We start from the raw sequence: 26,453 nt of genomic DNA, 5'->3' as shown, positions 1-26,453 counted from the left end.
AAACATTTGCTAGGAGGATAAACATAACAAAAACATATACACATTAATATAAAGGATACAGCTCAGATTTATTACGGCAGGCTAAGACTATATTCAGGATAAATTTTCTAAATATATTCAGCGTCCCTCGAAGCACAGTGAGGGAAAGCAGGCAAGTTGTAGACGGCTGGCCGGAACAGGAGAGGAGTGCAGTTTGTCCAAACACACACAGAAGCCTATGGAGAGCGAAGGAAACTTGAAACAACTAAAATTGCAGAATTGCGAAGGTATCCGTAAGGACTTTGGATCTGTAGGTCTTGTCCACGCAAATCGCTTCGGGTTAATATTTAGGTCGTTCAGGAGACCAATCCTGTTTGCTGGAAACATATGACTGAGCGAGCTGATTTGGTTGAGGACAGGTCGGATCCTAGATGTTTGATGATTAGTTGCTCTTCTGTTATCTTCGGGTAGAATGATGAGCCTATTGATGATGGGAGCATCAAGTCTACCAGAAATAAGTTGGAGAGGGTCATTATATTGCGAGTAGCGATTATTTGTTTTCAAGGGGTCATTCCATGAAGTGAGTTTAGTATAGCCCTAAAGGTAGTAAAGGGATGTCATGAATACCTATTGAGGGATTGCAGCAGCCAATACTCAAGTCCCAAGAACTGCTGCAGGTAGGTTGGAGGAGCGGAGGACCAGATTTCCGACGCGTACAGAGTTACGGGAACAGCAGAAGTTTGGATAAATTTAGATATTAGCTTCGTATTGCCGTAATCAACTAGTTCCTGATGAGCAGACCAAAGGGCTGCATAGAATTTGTTTTTTTGCTTCCTTGAAGTGCCCCAGAAAAGACAGATTCGAATTCCAAACCAAACCGAGGTCCTTGTGAGAGTTGACTAACTCGATTTTATGTCCGTTTATAGAGACATGCATTGTGATTATTTTTTTTTTCTTTGTGAACGTCATTCGGGCAGATTTTTCTGCATTTAGGTCGAGACCAATGTAATGCAAAAAGTAGTTTACCACATTTATTTGGTTTATTGCAGCTCTTTGGACTGAGAGCGCTTGTTTTGGCTGATCGGAATGAATGAAGGGCTTCAGATCATCGGCGTACGAGATCATGTTTTGGAAATTCGACAGCAGAGGGTCTAAAAGTAGCTGCAAACAGTGCTGCTGACAAAACGCCGCCCTATGGTACCCCTCTGAAGACAGTAAAGGAACGAGAAAGACCATTGTATTCTACAAGGAGCCGTCTTTCCTGCAAAATTTTATTGAGTACGGTGAGGAGGTTATCAAAGATCCTGAAGTAGTTCTTCAGGATGTTAAGTAACGATGTGATGGATATCCTATCATATTCAAATTTCGTATTGATAGTTGATTTCAATCGTTCTAAAACTCAATCCTGTCTTATACCTGGAAAAAGGATTCTTCTGGTCCTGTGCTTATCTTCAATGACACTGATTTCTAGGCAAGATCTTATACTGTATATGCAGACCATCCAATGAGTAAAAGTAATGTTCTCCAACCCGCTACCTTGTTTATCCATCCAAATTGCGCATACGGGCCTCCCCAGATAATATTTGATTACATATACACTGTGATACACATTTCAAGAAATAAATATATTTTTAAATTTAAATGTAATGCTTTGAATATTTTTTAGAAAGTTCGTTTGCTTTATTTCAAAACAGATTCCGAAACGGAAGTTTTCTGTTGATGGCACAAAGACTCTCAGTCACCTCTAGCTTTGAGCAAGGTCATTCTCTTTTAAGAAGTGGTTTTAGTCCGTGAGCTCATTTTGTTCCGATTAGCGGATTTTTTTCTTTTTCCTCCTTATTTGTTATCCCTCGGGGAGGCCGGCACAATCTATTTACGTCTTCCACTTTAGATCGCAATCTGAAGACATTAGCACTTCTCTCTGAAGGTGGAAAAAAGAATATTATATTACCAGCCAAGAATTACCAGCCTCCACCACCGCTCCAGTCAACTTATTTCCTTGCCAGAGGCACGTTGTCGCTTATTTTGTGATGTGTGAAGTCATGCAGCAGCAACCAGGAAATGCTCCAGGCTACTTTTGGGTGAAATCGTTCCTAGTTAGAAGGCTGAAGCGACACACGTGAGACATCTCAGCCTTGAAGAAATCCCTGACTAATACTGAGACGTTTCCTCTTCCTTAAGACGTTTTATTAGGCCACTTAATAGAGTATTGAGGTCAGCGTATTGGACCATCACTTCTCATTGGGGATACAGTCGATATGCCGTTCGAAGAACACAGTACAATGATACAGCGCAGTATTAATGACACAGTACAATGAGATTGACTGCATCCCCAATGAGATACTTCCTCTTTTTACGTTCGTGGGTGTCTTGTGACTAAAAACAATGTTCTCAAGCGCAAGACTTAAAGGCAAGACTTAACGTAATGTTAAGGCTATTCTGTATTGCTCTTTAAAGACAAAGAACCATCGGCCCCAGTGCGGACTGACGCGAATGGCTTTCAAAAAGGAATAATTTTCTGTACTTGTTCATGTCGAATCTTCCCCTTGCTCTGAAGTTTCCCTTGACCTTTTAGCAAACTGTTTGGTAACAGGTCTAGGCATTGTGACGACACCTCCTAACCTACTAACAAGTGGGGCACGGGGTAGCAAACACTCAGGTGAGTGTGCTATAAAGAGCAGGCGCTTTTGGTAGGAACAACACGCCCTTTTTTGAATTATTAATTTACATCTGTCAGTTAGTTATCTGAGCAAGAAATATTTTCCGAGTAGGGAAACGGCGGTGCTCTCATCAGGATTTTCAGCCCACGGAAACCAACTATATAGAGGGGGGGGGGACAAAATTTCAGAACTGGATGATTCTGTCTATTTGGAAAGCATTTTTAATCATTGGTGAAGCTTAGGAGAGGATGTAGTGGGAACAACGGCTCACTTGGGTGATGCCAGCTCACCCTGACCTCTCCGGGTGGGCGGTGGCCTTTCATGAGGTGGGGATATCAATAATAAAATTATTACTTGGATGGATGGTGGTCCTGAGAAAACACCTGAAGTTTTCACGACTATCATTTCTCGCTCATATTTGTGGACATAAATTGTAAGTTGTCGCAAAATTAGCGCAACATCTACGGAAAAGTAGCCCCCCACCCCCGAAAATAACTCAATTTTCATGCAATAATGCCCTCTACTGGCAATATAGAAGACCAAGGTCCTGTGTACGTATTACTCCATAGTGCGAATTAAGTAACTTAATTTAAATTAAGTCACTATAGGGCGGATGTTTCATACTTTCGTTCAGCCACTGCAGAGGCCTTCCAGTCTGACTGAGGGCAAGGCGTGTTCCAAACTGTAATTGGACTCCAAACTGAAGGCAAAACAAGCAGTAATCAGAAGCGGTGTGGTGGAAAACGGGTCGCTCCACGGGGTTAAAGGAGGGCAGGGAGGTGTCGTTCAGGTCAAAAGGCGACAGGAAGTCACGATTCAGTATGCAACCCTCATTTATTAATTATTTATTCAAAATGTAACTTCGCAGGACCGGATGATGGTTCGCCGGTAATAATGTTTGTACAGATTGAAATTATTGAAAGGCGTGGTATTTATCTTACAGCGGTTTACAGATAAGGTTTTAAGGCAAGCTTCCATTGTGTGTTACGTGTCAATTCGTCCTGAATATTGTATGTACTATCCCACAAAGCTCTGCCACAAGTAATAGGGCTTTCCATCCACCAATGAAATTTTATTCATAGTTTTCAAGAATAAAATTTCATTGTAATTAATAAAATAAATATAAAATACTCTTCCTTTCATAAATTACATCTGGAGCCAAACTTCTGATCTCCATAGTGGGTCAGTATTTTGGAAATTCCGCCCGTTTTGGATTTCCACACCTCACCAGCCGTGACTTCGAAACAAATCAGAAAATTGGAAAAATCTTCAAGCTGCGTTTAACTGCAATGTCAAGATACTCTTACACACTAAAGGAACAATACATCAAGCCGAGGGAAATTCACTCAACTTCTTTAGAGCACTCCTTTCCAAAGCGATTTTTCGGTTGTCAAAATGGTGCAGAGTTTAGTCATTTAAAGTTTTCTGTATTATCGCGGATTACATATGAGATTGGCATTCTGCTATATTGCTGTCGGAGTGTAATTCTCCTGCCTTCATCCGGAATCTCCTTGGTCATTGCAATTTGATCTGAGGTGGAGAAAGTCCTTGGCTGTCCAGAATACAAATCAGCCACTAATTACCCACATTCTTTGAGGCGCTTGTACCACTTGAAATTTGAAATTTTCTTCAAACTCTTCCTAAACCTCTGACATTGCTCTCATTCTACGTTGAACACAATAGCGAATAACAAAACGTTCAAATTTCCATTATGCAGCTTACAAAATGTTTCATCTTTACAACACGTAACTTAAAGCCAAATCGAAACTTCCAGCCAACAACATGCCAAAACTCGTAACTGTGGCAGCTTATTCTTGGACATGCACTCTCCATCTACCGATAATTCGCTCAAACCTGATAGGATGTACGCTGCCAATCAGCGAATTAAGTGATCAGCCTGTGTAATGTCTTCAATTAATTGGAATATTTGTTTGTTTAATTATTATAACAAACGATAATTAATAATCATCAAACGTTTACAGGGTGCTTCTACTGCACCCTGTGAGCGTTGTTCATCAACCTTTTCTCTCCCTTATGCTTGGATCAGAAAGTAGAGAGAGAGAGAGAGAGCTGATCTGTTGGTGATCGCAACATGGTAGTGGTAGACAGCGTGTCAGGCAGGGTACAAAAGTGTGAGGTCAGATTTTCCGTTATGGAACTGTGCTTGAACGTGATCGTACTTTGTGTTTGTTGTATTGCAGATGGAGGAGGAAGCGGATGTCCTACTTCGTGGAGCTTGGCATTCCTGGTCCAGCGCCCCATCTCATCACGGGAAACTTGCAGGAGATTCTAGAAAAGGTAAGCCTCGTATCCTCGTTAAATGTGAGAAGAACATTATTTGGAAATTACTAATAAGTAGGTTTAATAAAGATACTTTACTACGTGAAGTATTTAATTAGTTTATTGGAATGAAAGCACGATCAACCAGTCCAGTCCAATCAACATAAAAAAAATTGGCTACGTTTCGAATTTCTGTGTTGAAATTAGTCTTCGGGCCTGGATTGTGTTACTGAAATTGAAATTGCAGTACCTTGTAGGAACAGGAATACAGAGAGGATACTTATAGGATCTGGAATACTGAGAAGATACTTATAAACGATCAGGAATACAGAGAGGAGTAATGATATCCAAGGGGTTAATGAACACACGATAAAAAAGTCGCAGAGGCTAATGTGTCGGTGGACACATTTAATGGCACAAAATGCTGCTTACAATGGACAGATGAACATGTAAAACTATCACGGTTGCGGTTACATTGAGCTCAGCGTCTCGGAATTGGATCGCAAACTTGTCGAATAGCCTCCTGCAGTATTTCTCGCAAAATAACCGTTGTCTGTGCTTGCTGCGGGTGGCTCCGTACATGACGTCCGATCACGGCCCAAGCGTGCTCGATGGGGTAGAAATCCGTGGACGACCTGGTTGGCCATGACAGTACGTCAAAACGACGAAAACACTCAGAGAAAACCACTACAGTACATGTTCGGGCGTTGTGCCTGCAGAAAAATGTCGTCAGGTACTACAGTAAGAAAGGGAAAGAGCGAGGGTTTCTGGAATCTCGGCGACACAACGGTGAGCTGTCAGACCCATTGACGAACACTAATGACGACCGACTATCAGAACTGATCGCTTTCCCAAATAACATCAGCAGGAAATGGCGTTTAACAATGGCTCCAGGATCATTTCATTCACCAAGTCTTTGCCACGTGCATGCTGCAATCATCTGGCCGCAAGCAGAAGTGAGATTCATTAATGAAGATCACTTGACGACATTCTGTATCCCAGGTGTCCCGTGCATGGCGCCATTCCACGTTCTGTTGACGATGGGTAGCGGTCAGAGATAGTCGATGCGATGGCTGGGCTGCACGGCTGCCCTCTTCTGCCGGTCAGGTGTGCAACGGTTCGATGGGTGTTGAGGTGATAGTCAGCTGATGTCACAGCTCGTTGGACGGTAGTCATCGTGGCTGTAGGTGCGGTGTAAACCAGTCGACTGATAAGACGTTCTTCTCGTAGTCCTCTCTGTAGTCCTCCGTCATGCTCCACTAGCCATTCGACAAACAATCGTGCCTTCCACTGTTGCCAACATGTATGCACTATGGTATTGTCACGGCTCACACGTTTCAGTTTCAGCCACTCGAAGGCCTATAATCCGCCGTTTTTCGAAGTCCCCGAGTTGTTGATATCGGTGTCGAAGTAACATCTTGGCATTCTCTACAATCTTCTTGCCCTCTGAAGTTGGTTCCTGCGAGACAAAAGCTGGTTAACCACATCACTCACGCGTTTCTTTGAACTCCACGATCATTCATTTTGGTATCAGCAGAAGCTTCCCGATTGGTCCCATATTTTAATCATTTGTATATTTCGGTGCAACTCATCCGCCTGATGATTTGCATGACTGCCAATCATTCCTTCTGGGTGCTGCAATTTCAATTACAGAGTGTAAATACAAAGAGAAATTAACTATATATACAAAGAGATCCAAAGATACTAATTTTTTTACAAAAGTTTGTTTAGTTTAGATTCTTTAACCATGAATGTAATAATCATTTGTTTGGTTGGATCAAATTTTAAACCAAAATTATACATTATTCTAAATTGGTTATCACTTTTCTTAAATCAATGTAAGAGTAGGATACTAACGTGAAGATACAAATGCTACTGAATTGATCATAAATCAAATAAATGTATTACTAGGATAAGTTTATAATTGTACCATTGAAGACCAACCTGTCCTGCAGACGAAGCTATGCCAGCAAAGAGATCCTACTGTATCACACAAACGTACAACTTACATGCATGCTTAAAGGAAGAAGGATTTCGATGCAGAAATCCGCCAATTTTTTAGGCTGCTGGGACCGTTTGGGAATTGTCCTCTCGTTCGAACAAACTAATTACATACTTCTTAATTACAAACTAATTACAAAGTGTCTTTATTAAACGTACTTAGAAGCTTCTTATTCGTTTTAAATGTTGCAGATGGAAGATATTCTATTTTGTATAATGATAGAATGGATTTGATGGAGAAATGCCCAGTGAAAAAACAGTTTTCCAGTTTTTTACCACTGGAGAGTTTCATCTTTAAATTTCCTCGAAAAGGGAACTGCAACGAGCAGATTTATCTTGGAGGGTAGCAATATTAGGCAAGCGTAATATTCGGAGATGTACACCGCTTTTCAAACATTGATTTAAATGTCCGCACTGAAACAAAAAGGTATTTATATATGAAGAAATTAAATAAATAAGATTATCTGAAGGTTTTTTTGAATATCAATTTTTTTTTCTTTATTGTGGCTCCTCCAACAGGCCGCTGAAATTCGACAGGGGAGCCAGCACGGCTCCCTGTCAAACTATGTACTGTATATTAGTAAACATTCTTTACCTTTCTTCTTATGAAAAAAAAATATTTAAAAAAGTTGGTGATATATTTATTGGGTGACCAAAAAGAAAAGTTCATGCGGATTTTTAGAATAAAATAAAAAAATACTCAAGAATTGAACAAACATACTTAATTATCTCCTGTGGTCGTTTGATCAAAGGGTAGAAGCTGGATGATGTCAGTTGTATTCCAACGGCCACACAACAAAGTTTTCTGTTGGTAAGGTGGGGGTGGGTTTTCGATATGTTCACAGGTTCACAAGTTGCTAACCAATGATGTAATCGTTTGACATGACCCATTTCTCGACGTAAAATGGGCCATATCAAACGATCAATGATTACATAGAAAGGTTAAGGATGAAATTTTGATGAAAGGTTAAAGGTTAGTGATCACATAGAAAGTTTAATCAATGTGAGGGATGAAACCATTTTCGACCAAAATAGTTTCATCGATCAGATTGATTCTTTCTGCAAGCACCGGGCATGTTTGGCTTGAATCCAACTTAGTGGCAGTGTCCCAACAGCAATCTACACAATCTCTCAAATATTAACCTAGAAAAAATCGCACGAACTATTTTGGCCACCCCACAGTATTTCAGTGGAATGAGAAGAATCATTTTGTGTTTCAGGGTGTTGCCAGATGTCAAAGAGACTGGATAAACCAATACGGGAAGGTGGTGGGGTAAGTCACTGCTCCCTTGTTTATTTATTTTATTGATTTATTTTTAATGAAATTTATTCCTAAGAAATCATTTTCTTGTTACTGAAAAACTGACTCTAAAGACGGAGATAAATAAGAGTTCCACGAAAATGCCATTCTCGGATTCATGTTGTTTGCCATTACATGAATAGGAAATGGGACCATCTGCATGATTTCTGTTCTTGTCTTTCTTTGTTGGATTAATGTTTTAAATATTCTGATCTTCAGGTTATGTCAGTGATATTATACTTTAGGGACAAGTCCTTTATTATTTGGTTTTCTAATAAATATGCTGAGGCTGTTCAAATAAGAATGTAGCATATCGCAATTGGCTTGTATCCAATTTCAAATCTTTGAGTTTTCAAATCTCCAGCTTCCTTATCTGCCATCTAACAGAAGTTGTAAAACAGTAATTAATTAATAATGTTTCTTGTACTGTACAAAATGGCAGTTGAACCTTCTGGTCAAAGCCACTGGTCACAACTTCTGCTCATTCATACTTCCACCTCTGTTACAATTTATTTTATTTTTTTGTTCTATTACATCCTCGCCTAAACAGAAAGCTTATACAGTATCCTATTGCTCTTACATCGATGCCCTTGTCGAAATATCTGCTGAAATGCGAAATATTATCCATTCAGAACTTCATTTTTTTCTGATAGAAGTGCAGTAGGAGACTCCAGCTTGATTTTGATGCCAATAAATCTCGAAGTCGTGGCATATCACCACTTTATTCCTCGACACCTGTGCTTCAGAGCTTACTCTTGTTTTGTGTCGCCGTTTTCCTTCCGCATGGAAAGTTGTTCTTATCCAGTTCCTTAAAAGGGTGACAAATCACTCTTTTCCAATTATCATTCCATCGCACTTATCTCACCAAGCTCGTAATGGACGATTCCAGCTGTTCCACCATACACCTTTCCCACTCTTTCCTTAAGGTATTTTCGGGTTAATATTTTTAAAAAGCTTTTTTCTAAGTAATGGTGAACTCGCCAAGTTTCACACTATCTCGAAACATTCCTTTTCATCAAAGATCACAGATATGGATTCCGTCGGTGCCGATCTACTAGTGAAATATTGGCTTATTTTATTCATCTTTGGACAAATTCACTGAAACTGAAGTGGATTTAATTGATATTTATGAGGCTTTTCACAATATTAGGCAAAAAAGGTTCTTGAAACAAGCTTCGACCTTATGGTCTGCCTTCTATTCTATCTATTCTAGGGTAGTCAGCTTTCTCTTCGGCCTTCTCTCCTTAGATGACTGCAGATGTTAGTCTGTTGTTTGAGTTTTCAATTAACGCTGGTATTTTCCAAGGTTGTGTGCTTTCTCCCATTTTTCTCACTGGTTGGAAATCCTATCCATAGTTTTACTGTTGATGATTCCACCTTTCAGTTTGAGAAATATCGCTCTGTAATAAACAGCTTTAACTTCTCGAATATCCACTATCAATTCTTTATATGCAGATTTCCACGTAATCCTCCAATGGAACGAAGACAACTTAGTTAACTTTAATCCCTCTAAATCTCAGTCCTGTTTTATTTCTAGAAAAAAGAATTTACTTTTGCTCATCTTCGATGACATTCAGATTTCTAGTCATGACACATATCACTCTTAGGGATTACCCTGGCGTCTCTCTCTCTCTCTCTCTCTCTCTCTCTCTCTCTCTCTCTCTCTCTCTCTCTCTCTCTCTCTCTCTCTCTCTCCTTTGGCATAAACCCATCACAAATATTGCATCCCCTCCATCGAAAAATACGGGATTTTCTCTTTCGCTCTCGGCTTTACTTTTCATCAAAACAGCTACTCACTCTATACATATTTCAAATCCATCCTTCCACGGAACATTTTTTTCCTCTCTGGGACAGGTCCTCAACTTCTCTTAAAAACGGGAACTTCTCTCAAGATCCTAAATTTTAAAGAAAAGAGGGTTAATTAATGATTATTCGCTAAAAACATCACTTCTTCTCTCTATCGCACACATATTCCGTTTCTGTCGCATGCCTTTTTTATGGATACGTCCACGGGTTCTGAATTAGCATCTATAATTCTCCCACTCTCTTCCAAACCCGACTGAGTTCATCACGTGCCTCAACTAGTCAGTATTCTTTCACTGCCCAACTCCATATTCACTGAATCAAATTTTTATTCTTCATTTATCCTTTCTGGAACATCCTTCCTTCACATGTATTTCCCGAAAGTTGCAATCTACAAAAATTCGTCTAATGTCAACAAGTATTCTTCTCTGGTGTTGTCTGCAAGTATGTGAATATGTGGGACTTATTTTCTGAGAAATTCGTTTAATGTCTTTCTCTAATTTTTGTTTAGGTACTTCCTTGGGGCGAACCCAGTTCTGCTAATAGCAGATATCGAACTCCTCAAGTTAATACAAATCAAAGACTTTCAAGACTTCATCAACCGAGTGGTAAGTCTCTTCCATATTTTTTTAGCACTGCTTGCCACTTTTCTCACATAAAAGTAGAAATATTCTTTCGAATGGGAAACTACGTGACACGTGAATTTTCTGGCGATGCAAGTGATAGCAATAGTCACGTGTTTGTGTTGTTGACATAAGACTTATAACTCGCCTCAACTTGTGGCAGTGACATTGGGTACAATACTCCACAATGAATCCTCCATCGTTCGGCATTATTTTAAAACAAGTTATGCAGAACGTGAAAGATGAATTTGGTCACGTTGTTGTACCGATGAAATCTGGTTTCATCATTCAGCTTATACGAATAGCCGGTCCAACTGATACTGGGCATTAAAGAACGCGCATCTCTTCCTCGATACTGCGTTGCACCCGATCAATTGGTTACCGCCATATTCGGGGAACGTTTCACACTTTCGTAGCAGAAATGCAGCGTCAACCAGCCATCAGTGAGGGCTTATCGACAAATTGTTGAAACTTTGACAGAGCGAAAAATCGAAGAGCACGGTTTCTGCAAGGTAGCGTCACATGGCCTACAACTGCCACGGGTACGAATGATTTGTTTGGTAGAGTTCGTGGTAATTGAAGTGCTTCTCGTTTTTCCATCTTGATATGTGGACATGTGTTTTTGTTAGGGACTGCTCCTAGAACATCAGTTCAACTCCACCTTGTATCTCTGTGAAGAACAGTATCACTCTAAAAGGGCCAGGTATATGAATAGTGTAGGTTCGTGTGTGTGTGTGTGTGTGTGTGTGTGTGTGTGTGTGTGTGTGTGTGTGTGTGTGTGTGTGTGTGTGTGTGTGTGTGTTGTTCTGGACACTTGGCTACCCAGAAGCGTCAGTAATCTGGAGAGATACTCGTCCACACCATGGGTCGCCAGAGTTAAAAATCAGCGTGTCGCAATTATAGTGTCACTTTTGAAAATACAGTATTTGCTTTTTGTATTAATGATTTCTTATACAGGGTGATTCACTACCAGTGAGACAAACTTGCAGGAGGTGTAGGGGGCACAAAGACGAATCGGAATCACATAGCATTGCAGGGTCCGAAATGCCTTCTTCATGCGGTAGAGGACGTTGAACGGGAGGTCGCGTGAACAGCGATCCTGCTGGAAGTCAGCATTTGCGAACCGGTTCCCGAGGCAGTAGGATGGACGAGTATTCAAACGTTGAACTGGCCGACATGCACCTAGCGTATGGAGCTGCGGACTGTAACGGGCGCGCCGCTCTGCTCTTGTACCAGGAACGTTTCCCGCACAGGCGTGCTCCTCATCATACGATTTTCGCACGTGTGCACAGAAGGTTACGTGAGACTGGTTGTTTCACGAGAGGTACCATGAATCGAGAGCGAATGACGAGGACGCCAGACAATGAGGAAAATGTCCTACATCTTGCAGAAGGCAACTCGAGCGATAGGCCAACGATTGGGTATTTCCCAATCCACTATATGGAGGATACTGTCAACAAACCAAATGAGTTCATACCATCTGCAACGCGTCCAATCATTGGAGCCTGCGGATTATCCACTCCGGAGGATTTTTGCTACTTGGTTTCTTCAACAGAAACGGTTCGCAAATGCTGACTTCCAGCGGGATCGCTGTTCACGCGACCTCCCGTTCAACGTCCTCTACCGCATGACGAAGGCATTTCGGACCCTGCAATGCTATGTGATTCCGATTCGTCTTTGTGCCCCCTACACTTCCTGCAAGTTTGTCGCACTGGTAGCGAATCACCCTGTATATCTTCCTCAGTATTGAAGAATATGTCGTTAATGTCGCTAGTGTCGTTAGTGTCATGTAATAACATTGAAGAACAATGAATATTTTTTTCAATAGATATATAATACCATTTATTTTTTAACGTTGATTTCCAATGTGTACAATAGGTAGGCCACAACCAAACATGAACCGTGGCGGACCCCTCGACATCTCGAGGGGTCCGCCACGAATGATCCAAGCGCTTTTTCTAGGACGTCAGTTCATAAAGATATTTCATATTTTAGTGTTCGCGTACTTAGATTTAATCCATATGTTACGTTACTTGAATTGCTGATTGAGAAGTTCTGTAGTCAGGAGTTTTCCAGAATTGCTTCAGTGGTCAGTTTTTGGCGGTTTCTAGAAGGTTACTCTACCTCAACCTGCTCCCTGCGCGTCAGACAGATGTATAAAGCAAACCTCCCACACAGATCAATCAGTCGCAGTTTATAAGGGCGCATAAGTTTTGTTGCATATTAGCAAACTCGTGCGCTTTTTATAACTTTTGGTGGCAATTGCGGTTGAACGTGCCTTTTAAAATGCCATTCCACCATTAATGCACTCAATAGATTTTGTTATGTGTGCTGATTACGCAATTAAATCTCACAGACAGTGTACGATGCCCCTGCTAAAGGAATTATGCGAAAAAAAAAAAAAAATGCCGCATCCACTGGTGGAGTGCAAGACCAACGGATACCAGCAATTCCGTACCCAGGGAACCCAAAACCGGCACCAGTCAAATCCTGCCTCTAGCAGCTAAAATCTAAAGATTGGGAGAAAAAAGCTACTGCCACCTGAGACCGAATAACTCGGCCACGTTATGAAAAAGGCCATTAAAAATTCATCGCCTGATTCACGGGATTCGCACAGAGGTCTTTTCCACCCGGGTTGGGCAGGACGGCGATTCTAACTTGCTACTGCGAAAGTCTGGTTATTACAGGAGTAAAAACCACATGACCCAATTGGAATAGTCCTCGCGAGCACTGAATCAGAATACGAATGCTCAGATCCAAACAAGCCTTCATCTTATAATTCGAAGTAAATGAAACAGTCTTGCGCGTGATTTAAATCTATCTGAAGCGCGTGCAGAGCTTTTGGGATCTAGACTGAAGAAATGAACTTACTGCAAAAAGATACAATTATATATGGATTTTGTTAACGATAAAAAGAGCTTTCTTCATATTTTGATATGGAGGATTCACTTTTTGCTACTGCAATTGTACTGGTGGTGCACTTGGAAAAGAACATAAAGCAGAAGAAATAAACCAGAAGAGGACATGAATGTTGGACGCGTAAGTGATGAACATGGTGAACGTTTTCATTAAGATACTACAACCATGGAGGAACGTTACCGAAGAAGGTAGATGTCCAGTACATTGACAATCTACTGCTGGACAATGATCAGGGGCCCCGGATCATTTCCAAAATAAAATCAAACGAAAAAACAAATCGTGTATATTTTTACGCGTTTTTTGTAATATTTGTTAAAATCTTAAAAAATTCCCCCCTTCCTCTGTTCCAATAAACCTGTAACCCGCATCTTTCTAAATCTGTGGACAATATGACTTTAGGTTTAAATTCAGCTCATCAAAATCTATGAGATTTCGGTAGCAAAAACACATCAATTCTAAGAATTTGTTATCCATAGTAATTGTTGGATTTTGTATTTGACTATTAAATGTAAAAAAATTTAAACTGTATGGATAAACATTGATAAAGAAGTCTTTTTCAAGAAATGTAGAATTAGTTATGAGGAACTGCTCTTGCGGCCTGCGCTTCAAATTTTTATGGTTTTGGTCAAAAAGGGTGAAAGGTCCTGTGTTTTTCTTTTCACTCAGAAACTCACACATATAACTTCTTCCCAAAGGTTGTAAAAAAATCAGAAGTGAGGATTCTTATTAACGGCACGACATGTGACGCTTAAAGGACCAGTGATTATTTCTTACACCACTTTTGTCTTTTATTTCGAATAACTCGCAGTACATGATCTGTCATTTTCCGGTATAAACGTAATTGTAATCTGTGACTACTTTTCTCAGCCTACAGTTCCTGGAGGGTTGACATCATCCAGCGCAGCCCATTCTGCTCTCACTCTTCTTCAGGGACGGCGGTGGAAGGAGATCAGGAGCATTATCACGCCGGTATTCAGTGGCAGCATCATGAAGGATGTGAGTATGGCTTTGCAATCTCTGCCCCTTTCTTTTATGAGTGTTCAACGTTCATGTGTGCGTTGAGCACTCACGAACGTTGAACATGCGCGAGTGCACTTCTGCAAAATTTTTCCTCGAAGGGCTTCCGTATATCTCCGCTCTGTTCACCAAAATTGCTTACTTTCTACAGGTGGCACCACTAATGGACTCTGCCATTGGTGACATGTTGGATGTGGTGGAGGAAAAGGCGTCTAAAGAGGAGCCGTTGGACATCTCCGACATGTTCCAGAGATTGACTCTGGCTGTGATGGCCTCGGCGATATTCGGGCTGGATTCTAATGTGCAGCGTGATCTGCGAGACTCGTTCTACTTGAACAGCCAGACCGCGGTGGACACGACGTTTTCCCGGCTCCTGATCCTTGTCACAGGTCAGTTCACTTTCTTCAGAAACTGTACTGCTTCTGGCAGGATTCCATGCTGCACGTGATTTTAGTGAACACATTGTGGTAGCTTTTCAGATTGGCGGTGGTGAAAACACGAGGATGTTTTTATAATTTGAATATACAACCAAATATTTCGAAACTGTTTCTTTCATTTTTCTTTCAGCATGTTTCCCCGAGACCCTTCCAGTGACCTCGTTTACCAAGAGAGCCATCGAAATCGCAAGATACCTGTGTCACCGTCCGTGTGGCCACTTGCTGCTCTCCTCCTGTGATAAAGTCATCAAGGAGCGTAGAAGGAATCCTTGGGTAAGTTATTCCGACTCGTTTATGAACTGGTCAAATGCCGTTACGGTAGCTTAAATTGAAAATTAAATTGATTATAACTTGAAGGTTCCTGGCATATTCTAAATGATCTCTTGGTTTTTATAATAAACATTTCTCACTGGCATTGGATATAAATCTTTAAAGAAAAAGAATTGGTTGAGGAGCTGGAACGGAGAAATTCAAAACATCATAAAAAAGAAGAAAAAAGCATATACATTTACAAAGCAGAAGTGTGGATGACTACATAAATTATAAAAAAACTAAGAGCAGAAGTTTGAAAACTATCACGAACCGTAAAAAAACAAGATTGGGATAAATTTTTTTAAATCTTTAGAATATGATATAACTGGTACACAAAGAATGGAATTCAAGAAATTTAAAAAATTACAAATGGAAGAAAATGACAAATTTAGAATTAATTTAATTAAAGAAGAAACATGGAGAAAACATTACTCTTCACTATGGAACTAAGAAAAAACAGGAGAAGAGAGCAGGAATATCTCCCCAGAAGAGGAAATTGAGCAAACTATGGACGCGGTAAACCTAGAAGAACTACAATATGTCCTTCAGAAGTCCAAAAACAGGGAGAATCCAGGACTAGATAACATATGTGTAGAACTGTTTAAATATGGTGGAAAACTAATTCAGGAAAGATTACTCACACTGTTTAATAATATATGGAAATCTAAATGAATACCAAATGATTGGCAGATAGGACTGGTAATCAGCATACATAAAAAAGGACCAAAAATAACTGTGGAAATTGCAGAGGAATCACATTGTGATCAACGGCATCACAACTATATGCAAATATATTAAATAACAAATTGAACGAATACAGAGAAGAATACTTCGAAGAAGAACAGTGTGGTTCAGAAAAGGAACAGAATGCACAGATGCAATACTCGCTCTGTAACAAATAATCGAAAAGAGAAGAGAACAAAATTTACCAGCATTTTTATTATTTATTGATTATGAAAAATCGTACGATAGTTTGAATCGAGAAAGACTATGGGCAATTTTAGAAAATGATAACATCCCCAGGTAACTAATAAATACAATAAGTGGTATATATAAAGACACATGATTTGCATAAAATACATGAATGGACAGAACCTGTATCATCAAATAAGGGTGTAAGACAAGGTTGTGGATTATCACAAACACTATTCAATGTTTATATGAGTCCATGGACTCGTCCTGCCAGGCGTCAATAGTGCAGACTGGTGGTGACGGTGTAATGGTCTGTGGAGTATTTTCATGGTGCACTCCTCGATATCAGTGGATTTTCATTGTACTCCTCGATATCAGTGGAATAATATTTGGATGCCAAAGATTGTCTAAAAATTGGTTTCCAACTAGACGTATCCTTTCACGACTGCAGCGTTTCCATCTGCGAATGGGCTCTTCCATTAGGATAATGCATCATGTCAGAAGCCCAGAACTGCACAAACTCATTCCAGGTACATAAGAGTGAATTCAGCCTACTGCAGTGGCATCTCCACTGCAGGTTTCACCAGATCTCAATTCAATTGAGCAATTCTGCGTTGAGGTGAAACGAGCTGTTCTGCGCAGAGATACGCAAAAGTCCAATTTTCAACACCTGTGAAGAGCAATTCAGTCAACGCCTCTTTGGGTCCATACTACGAGGAACCCAGGCGGTTCGAGGGCACAATGGAAACTTCTTGCTATTTAAAAAGTGGCCACTCATTATAAAGATGGCATTTTAAACTGAAAGAAAGAGAAACAAAGAGCGAAAAGCCCAAAACCATTGATTTTGAAATACAAATATTCTAATTGGTCCTCCTCTATCAATCTATGATTACCATACTCAAATTCGCGCTGCAACACTTCAGAAACAGACTTCAAATTGTGATGCACCCATGAGATTTACCTCTCATGTTCGTAATTATACGAAAGATATTGATTGCAATGTTTTATAAAAATGGATCAGGTTAACGTGGAGAGACAGAAAAGTTTACAATAATGTAGGGACCTCGTTGAAAGTTTTTGTTTTTCCTTGCAGAAATTCCGTCCAGATGTTCTGCAATTCCTGATGAAAGCGTGTATTGAAACTCAATTCGTGAACTCCGTCCCAGGAGACAAATTAACAGCCTCTGTGGAGGATCTCGATCCCAGCATGGCAGAAGGTAAGAATTGCAATTATGGTCAGCAGCCATTTGCATCTCGCGGTAGCACAGTTCTTGTAATCACTGTTCTTCCGTAAGCTAATTTTTGGCTGTTTTCGAACCTCTCCGACTCTCCCCTATCTCTTCTAAACTCACATTATTCACCAAAACAAAGTTCTTCATCTCTGAATGAAACCAGTCTAAGTACATCAGCGTTAGTTGACTTGATCAAAAATTTAATTTCATTTAATTTTTTTACAGTACTCCTGGCATTACTCATGGCTTTTGACGCAGCCAAAAGCCATGAGTAATGCCAAGAGTAATGAGTAATTATTTATAGCCCTTACATCAATGTCATGAGTAATGAGTAGTTACTTATAGCCCTTACATCTCTTACAGTTACTTTTAAATAAGTGTTTTTTCTTATGGTCGTAGATTGCTGGAACTGTAATTATTATTATTATTATTATTATTATTATTATTATTATCCGTTTATTAATCACGAGAAACTGTGGGTCACCCCGGGATGACAGTGTGCCGGGAGGGTGAGAGATTTACATACTGAGGTGCGAGGAACCACATGAACAATGTACAGGAGTACATGCGTGCTCGACCCGAGATATTTACAGAATTGAACTTACATACGCTTGAAATAAAAACAAAGTTTATAGCAACAGACATCAGAATTTAAAAAAAAAATGCAGCAGGCAAAAAGACCAGGTGTAGGTGATCGTCACAGGTTAAATAGTTGGTAACAGTTCTTGAGGCATTCCTTTCTCTAGAGCTTGTCCTCACAGAACTTATCAGGGTTGATGCCTAATTTATTGTAGATTTGGAGGCAGTTGGCCTCCAAATCTACAATAAAAGGAAACATGCCCTTAAGGGAATCAATGTTTATAAGTGTAAACCGGAGGGGATGGCAGGAGTCTTGTCTTCTTTGGGCCAGAGATTAATGGGGATACAGATGGAGCACCAATTCGGCTTGTGATAAGCCGAGCTAGCATGAGTACATTTCTTGTCGTAATGAGAAGTCTTCAGGGAGTGGTCCCTAGATTAGCTTGGAGGATGGATCTAGAGATAGTAAAAGGGTGACCCACCACTCTATTCATCCATCTGAGCAACCAATATTCCAGACTGAGGTACTCTTTTAGGTGGGAGGCAGGATCAGATGATCAAATTGCAGATGCGTAGAGAGGGATAGGGATAATGCAGCTCAGAATGTACCAACAAAGCAGCGCTGGCTGATGCACACCAACGAGCTCCTGAGGGCACTGCCCAAAGTGCCGCGTACGTCTTCTGTCTCATCCTGACAAAGTGACGCTGGAAAATGAGTCCAACATCTTAGGTGAGGTCTGTGTGGGAAGTTACCCTTTGCACCCTTTCCCCGCCAACGAAGATTTGAACATCATTTTTAACTCTTTTTTTTGGTTATCGTAGTTGAGCGGATTAGGAAGGGTTCAGATGCAACCCAATTATGGCTAGATAGTTTTCCAGTTTCATTATCTGTGTAGAGGCCTGTTGGTTAATATCCAGGATCTGATCAGGATGGTTTGAACTCACGTAGAACTTCAGATCATCGGCATAAGAGACAAAGAATTACATGCTAGGAAAGGTTCCAAAACTGCAGCGAAGAGGATTGTTGAAAGCACAAGCCCTTGCGGGATGCCTCTTGTGACGTCGAAAGTTACCTGGAACTCATTGACAGTAGTAGTTAAAGACAGATGTCTGAGAAGTAAGATGGATTTCAAGATTTGTAGCAAGGTATCTGCCAGATCGAAGTAGTGCTTCAGAATAGTAAAGAGAGCTGGTAGGTATATTCTATCGTATGCCGATTTAAAGTCCAGGACGATGACGTCGGTAAAGAGTAATTTTAATTTAAGAGCAACTGATGGAAATTGGTCGCAGATCTTTCGGAGATTATGGCAAGATCTCCTGGTAAGATCTCCAAATTGATGGAACTCTTCCAGATTGTAAGATTCGTCTGAAAATAGAATCTTTAATCTTTAATTTTTAATTGCAGCAATGATAGACATACAATTAGTCCCGTCACGGCATAGTGGTGCCAGGGGTTAAATGTTGGATATTGATGGTTTTTGGTACTACAACCAACGGTCCGAGTACGAAATACGACACACCATGACCCAGCCTCTTGAATTTCATTACAGACATCGTACACTGCAGTAGATTGTCTTCTCACAGTTAACACCGAGCTATCTGATCTGAAGACTGCATAGAGGCCTACTCAACCCAACGTGGGAGGAGAACGGGACTGTCCCTCTCACACCGAAGCGAATCCCGCTTCCTCAGCTAGACACTTGTAGTTAGGGAGAAAATGCCTCCCTAAAAGGCCTCACTATTATTATTTGCTTTGGCTGAAAACGAAGATACCAGTCGTTGAAGAAGAAGGAAATGGGTTCAAGAAATTAGTCGAGAGAGAGAGCGAGAGAGAGAGAGAGAGAGAGAGAGAGAGAGAGAGAGAGAGAGGGAGAAAGAGATGGTGAACTCCAAACGTTGATACCACAGCTGATTGCTGACGAAAAACATTTTATGTTTACTTCAGAATGCCTGTAGCGTGTTTTTTTTTTTTTTTTTTTACAAAATTTTGAATTTAATTGAAAGTGAAATTCATAAGGGAACATACACTGGAATGCGTAGGAGAAAACAAAAGAAGATAAAAAATGTTATCCATTTAATTGAAACTCAAATGCATTATAGTTACAAATGAAGCATAGATGTACTGATTTCATTTCCATCACCAATGCCATTAAAAAAGGGCAAAATAATTAGAATCCGTTGTTGACCAATCAGATGGACTGTTCAGATTTTATTCTGACGAAAGTGTGGTAAACGGTGAATGTTGTCGTGGCTGAACCGAACTCTGAAATGCTTCTTCTTCTTTCAAGGTTTCCATTTCTTATTCCATGATGGTTTGCGCTATTTTCATTTTTGTGACAGCTTCTCTGTAAGGAGTAAACCCTTCAATAGTTTTTGCCTACCGCTATGGTCCTTCTTTGCACATTTGTTCTGAAAGTAGTCCAACACTTTATCGCCTGCCATTGGAATTTCAGACCCTTTTCGCTCGCTGGATTATTACGTCTGACAATTGCAGAATGTTTTCGAGATGTAGGGAGTAGATCGAATGATTGCCGTCTTTGCGTTCTTCTGAATATTGATCAACAACTACTTCAGACTCACGGCCATTTTCACGTCCACTTCCATCTTCTATTTCATTTTCGTTCCCCGCATCTTTATCCAGTTGTGGGTCCCACTGTGTGTAACATTTGACACGGTGTTAGCAAACTCATGAAAGGCCTAATAAACCCCATTTGTGTGCTAATTTTTCTTGGCTTGCTGGCTAACTGTTGTCTTAGAGCTTCTCAGGTACTTCGTGTGTCTCTCAAGTTCTTGCACTTTTTTTTTTTTTTTGAATTCCTCACCTGTAACACCTCACCTGCTTTCAATGATAAATTTTCAATTCATCTCAAAAATTCAATATCTGAGAATTATGTTATTAGGTTTCCTTAAGATGTATTCCATTTTTAGTCTCATCTTATTAATATACTCCACTTCTTCCTCAGTATACAAATTTGCCTATCGGATATCTCCAAAGTTAACTTGTTTTGTGCTATTACTATTGAGAAGCACACTGACACATCATGGCATTAGTTGCCTTGAGAGGAAAAACTACCAACCAAACCAAGCCAAACCGGAGAATCTACAGTTGTCCTCAAACTTTTATGCACATACGCCACCCGGCTAGAACCATAGCCTACCAGAGTACTGGCCACGGCACGAAAGCTCTGACTATGAAAAAACAGTTTTGATGTCCAAATCTTTCTTTACAGTGTGTACATATTCAGAGCGTGCGTTAATTGCGGCAAAATATAATTTAAATGACGAGCTACAATTTTGTATCTTAAAGAAGAAATTACGAACTATATTTTTATGAATAAATCTGTTATTTTGCCGAAATTAAAATTACACTAAACAATATTTTATTATTAATAAAAATGTACATAATAGATCTATGCCCCAGTAGGAACGTATTATTGCTGCTGGGACATAAGATTTTTAACATCGCCAGTTTACTAAAAGGAAATGTTACTCGAATCTTAAGAATAAACAAAAATTAAGTTTCGGGACAGTGGCAAGGGCATTGAACAGACAGGGGGTTTTACCAAAAAATTTGTGAGCGATATTTCTGTAACAAAAAATAAAATAAATTATGAAGTTTGAAAGGTAGAAAAAACTTGTCAGTTATCTTTCAAATTTTTGAATGCGCTTTTTCGTTTGCTCTTCTAGATGTCGCCCCAGTCGGAGCTAAACTGCGATTCTTAACAAATGAAGAAATACTGGGGAATGTTGCTACCTTTCTTCTGGTAGGGTAAGTGATCCCTCTAGTTTTTTATTTTTATTTTTAATCTTTTAGTGAGCGAGGATTAAGTTTAATTCCGAGAGAATATAAGTCAGTCCTTGTACGCAGCCCATCATCTTCACCATTTTAAATCCACTGCAGGATGAAGGCCTCTCCAGCAACTTTCCAGTTCCTTCTGTTTTGTGCAATGGCCATCCATTTACTACCCACAAACTCATGAATTTCATCTGTCCATCTCCGCCTTTGTCTTCCAGGTTTTCTTCTAGCTCCTCTTGGGTACCATCCTATTATTTTCTTAGTCCATCTGTCATCATGTCTTCGAGATATGTGTCCTGCCCAAGACCATTTTAGTTCTTTAGTTTTGATAAGAATGTCCTTTACTTGAGTTTGCTGCGTAATCCATGTGTTTCTCTTCTTATCTAACAGTCTGATTCCCAATATAATTCGTTCCATTCTTCGCTGTGTAGTTCTCAGCTTCTCTTCCATTCTTTTGGTGAGTGCCCAAGTTTCACTTCCATAAGTCATGGTGGGGAGTATACATTGGTTCATTATTTTACGTTTCAGACAAATCCGGATATTGCTCCTCAGTATGTGACTGTATTTCCTGAATGCTATCCATCCAAAATTTATTCTTCTCTTGACTTCCAGCCATTCGTCATTATTGCAGCCGATGACTTGTCCCAGATAAGTATATGACTCCACCTTTTCAATTACTGCTCCTTCAATCATTATATCCCTTTCTGTGGCATACTCGTTTATCATTACTTTTGTTTTAGCCATATTCATCTTTAGTCCAAAATCCTTTACTAACTCTGCATACCTGATTATGTACGCAACCCAGCTGTTAAAAACACTTCCCACATCGGGTAGAAAGTCTTGTGTTCGAATACCATCAATGAGGTGAGGAATTTTTATGAGCTTTTATCCGTCGACGAAATTTGCATGGTTTTGACTTCGGAAAGCATCTTTGAAATCCAGCAACCAGCAATCCAACGGAATAATACACGCAGTTACAGACAATATGCTGACGGTTCATAGCCTTAATTGCTCTGGCGTTTAATACACCTGGCCCTGGCATCACAGTAAAAAACAATATATAAGTTAATTATTTTTTATTTGATGAAGAATGAACCAAAGCTGCCCACTCCTAAAGGATTGCTGTGGTTATAATCAACGTTCTCATCACACCGGGTGGAAATATCCAGGTTCGAATCCCTTAAATGACTCGCAGAGATTTTATGGACTGCTTTTTTTTTTTTTTTTTTTCACTCCGTGGCTGAGTTAGCTGGTCTCAAGAAAACACGGCAAGGTTTTTATCTCACTGAAAGTAAGAATCTTCGTGCAGCAAAACAGGCAAAAACTGACCACCCAATTTATGGACCTATTAGATGTGGATGGATGGATGAGGTTGTTAATAACATAATGATTTTTGAACCAAAGAAGTGTCACCACAATATACATGATATAAAATACTTTATAGAAAAATTACGCAGACCTGCTGAAATTTAGAAATAATTTTTGTTCTAAAATAAATTCAGATTGAATTTCATACGATTTCAGGTGGTAATGAAGAAAGAGACAGATGAGCACCAGCCCTTCATGACAGTACAAACAGGAATAGAGTCGGGTACCAATGAAACATCCAACTGATATTATTTGTTTCACATAAGAGGTCAGTGTCAATTTCCAAATTATAAACATTGCAAAGAGAACTGGATGAAACAACCTCTTAAAAGAACAAGATAACGAAAGCTTCTTGTAGTATTAGTAGTGGCAAATGATGCAAGAAAGCAAGCTAGTATACAGCATCACCCAAAAAAAAAAAAAAAAAATCCACATCTCCTGTCCGGCCACTCCAATAATTTTTCTAGTTCTTCCTTGAATTTATTCAAACTATCCACTTTCCACCACCACCACCACCACAACAACCTAGGGAAGTTTGTTCTAACAATCAATCACCCGCTGGCTGAAAGCAAACCTCTGCACATACGTGTATATCCTGCAACCATCCTCATGTGTGTAGTCTGAGCAAGAGGAAGAATGCCATCATCAACAACACTGAGCTTGCCCAATCAATTAAAAGCCTTAAACACCTTAATTGGATCACCGTTGTCCTTTTCTGCACCTCAGCAGCTTTTCTACTTCCAAAAGTGAGGCATCCAGAACTGTATGTACTCAAGATGTGGTTTGTCATGTACAATGGGATAATCAGCTCCTTATCCCTGCTAGCAAAATTTCTGTATGTCATTGACAACCCTCCCACGAGCTGTCCTGGCAGCCTATCTGCACTGCTCAGTAAACTTCATATCTGAAGTTTTCTGAGCGATACCACACAGTTGTTATGTTAACCTGAGATTATTGCTATCCATGTGCAGTAGCTTTCATTTGTCAACGTTAAATTTCGACTCCCATTTCTAAACCTATCTACCTAATTTTATAGATCTTGTTGCAGTAATTTACCTTGATTCCTGTTATTAACCACCCTGCCAACCTTTGTATCATTTGCAAACTAAGACATTACGCCTCATATACGAGGCTTAATGTCTTCAATAAATACAGAAAACAAGCAGTAACTTGCCCTTAGTGCCACAGTGCTCAATTCGTAGAGCTTGTTGTAGGTTGTTGTAGGCGCATTAGTAACTTAGGCCATATTGCACAGTATATTATATGTCTATTAATTGCGTGTGTTCTGTGGTCGATTTGCTGTTTGCTGGAAGAGAAACCTGAGTTTCAGGGAGAAAAAAACCATACTACCGTTGTCCATGACCGACTAGCTCAGCTGTGCCGTGAAAAACACCCATAAAAACGTGCTTCATTGACTGGATTTGAACTCGGGTCTTTTCCACCAGCTGTGGGCAGGACTTTGATTATACCAACTGTGCTACCCACGAGGACATTTGTAGCGCAGTTTTTTATGTGAAACAATATGAAAAAACGTTCTTGAAATCCAAGTATATGATATAAAAATTATTTTTTACATCCAGTTTTTCATTGCTGCTTTACAGTATCCAATCTGATTGGTCAGATAAGATAGGTCCTCAACAAAACCATGCTGTGACTGCAGTGGAATTGTATTAGTGTCTAGATGGTCCTGCAGTACTTCTTTAATCAGTGATTCCAGGAACGAAAGTTAAGATAACAAGTCTGTAATTACTTATTTCATCCTTTGATTCCTCTTTGTGAATCGTGGATACATTTGCACATCTTCAGTCAACAGAGACCTCCACTGAATCGATAGAATATAATTGGATAGATCTCTTTCATCTCAGATGCCTGCTTTTGTTCAACTTCAACAGTTTCTCTTCCACCGTTCCTCTCAGTTATCACAAAATCATTTGACTCCCTGTTAAATTTTGATAAAGTTCTGGGATTGACTAAAAATTCATCTTATCGTTAGAAGAGGAACGTTATTCCTACTGTGGCTACCTCCATGGAGTAGAGAAAAAAGGTGAAAGATGTATATGAGGAGCTCTCCTTTTTGTGATGCGAATAAGGGTTATTGTGTTCAAGCTGACACGGAGAATGGCACGTGCGATAGTGAAGGGTTTGTCTGCAACCTTATTCGTCCAAATATGTGAACTTCAAGTAAGTGTCGAGAATGAACGCAGGACCAAATGACTGAGACAAAAAGCGGAACAGGTATAAGAACAACCCTAGATTTACTGGACGATGGAATTAGGTCGTGCCATTAAAGAGGCTTCTACTCTATGGCCCACAAATCACCATACGAATTAGCTTCAACTCACACACCACGCCAACATCGAAGTGATTGGTCAACGGGTTCTGATTTATATCCCCCATGTGGACTGTATGTCCACAAAATGTACGCTAATTTAAAAAAAAACAACAGAAAAATAAATAATAGCAAAATTTATAATCCTTGACGAAACAAGTATTTCATCAGCAATTGCAATTGTGCACAAAACATTGTTGATTGCTGCTTGGATTCTACTCAAAAAACAAAATAAATTTAAATTCTTTTCTAAGCACAATCAATCATATTATGGAACATAAAAAAAATTGGATGAATGTGTTCATCCACTTTTTTCTGTGTGCATCATTTGCTAAATTTACAGTTCTTTTGTGGATGTTGTACGAATGGGATCAATCGATTGCAACGCAAGTGGAAACAAACCCGAACAAGTGTCTACAGGCGACACGACTGTATGGAACAGGCTCTTCTACTTCCTCCCCTCTCCTCCCCCCTTAGCCTCTCTCTCTCGCTACTTCTTTCTCTTAATTCCTCTAACCGCCTTCATTCAAACTTTGTGGTATTTTATTGTTCTGATACTCCACTAAAGGAAAACAGAAAGAAATACCATTATGTTGATACGTACTTCGACTCATTCGAAATTCTTGCCTTTTAGTTACCTTGGTATCTTGAGGGTGTGATGATGGGAAAGAACTTTTATATCTTCACATTGTCCAATTTACTTGTCCATCGGAAAATGGTGTAAGTGGTTGTTTGTAATGTTGCAGGTTCCAGACCACGAGTGTCACTCTGAGCTTCGTTGTGCATCTGCTGGCCACCCACCAGGATGTGCAGGACCGAGCTCGTCAGGAGATCAACGACTTCTTCGCTAACGAGGTGAGAATTGGTCCTCCCTGATTTCTGTCTCTGTCCACTTCATTCGTTTCG

The 26,453-nt window shown here is 39.9% G+C and overlaps 1 protein-coding gene across 1 annotated transcript in view; it reads left to right on the top strand.

Annotated features, from left to right (window-relative positions):
- The first annotated feature begins 217 nt into the window (after positions 1 to 217).
- Positions 218 to 26,453, top strand: part of LOC150087623 (cytochrome P450 3A6-like) — a 28,417-nt gene continuing 2,181 nt past the window's right edge. The window contains exons 1-10 of the mRNA XM_090369831.1: positions 218 to 289; positions 4,782 to 4,937; positions 8,141 to 8,193; positions 10,535 to 10,631; positions 14,433 to 14,561; positions 14,734 to 14,971; positions 15,150 to 15,292; positions 17,337 to 17,460; positions 21,742 to 21,823; positions 26,294 to 26,402. Coding sequence (XP_090225957.1) covers positions 218 to 289; positions 4,782 to 4,937; positions 8,141 to 8,193; positions 10,535 to 10,631; positions 14,433 to 14,561; positions 14,734 to 14,971; positions 15,150 to 15,292; positions 17,337 to 17,460; positions 21,742 to 21,823; positions 26,294 to 26,402 — 1,203 coding nt within the window. The remainder of the gene's footprint in view (positions 290 to 4,781; positions 4,938 to 8,140; positions 8,194 to 10,534; positions 10,632 to 14,432; positions 14,562 to 14,733; positions 14,972 to 15,149; positions 15,293 to 17,336; positions 17,461 to 21,741; positions 21,824 to 26,293; positions 26,403 to 26,453) is intronic.

Source organism: Mastigoproctus giganteus, chromosome 3 (genome assembly GCF_048544385.1).
Source record: "Mastigoproctus giganteus isolate SK-2022 chromosome 3, ASM4854438v1, whole genome shotgun sequence".
Taxonomy (NCBI): domain Eukaryota; kingdom Metazoa; phylum Arthropoda; class Arachnida; order Uropygi; family Thelyphonidae; genus Mastigoproctus; species Mastigoproctus giganteus.
Note: the sequence above shows the minus strand (reverse complement) of the source record. Positions and strands in the feature narration are given on the sequence as shown.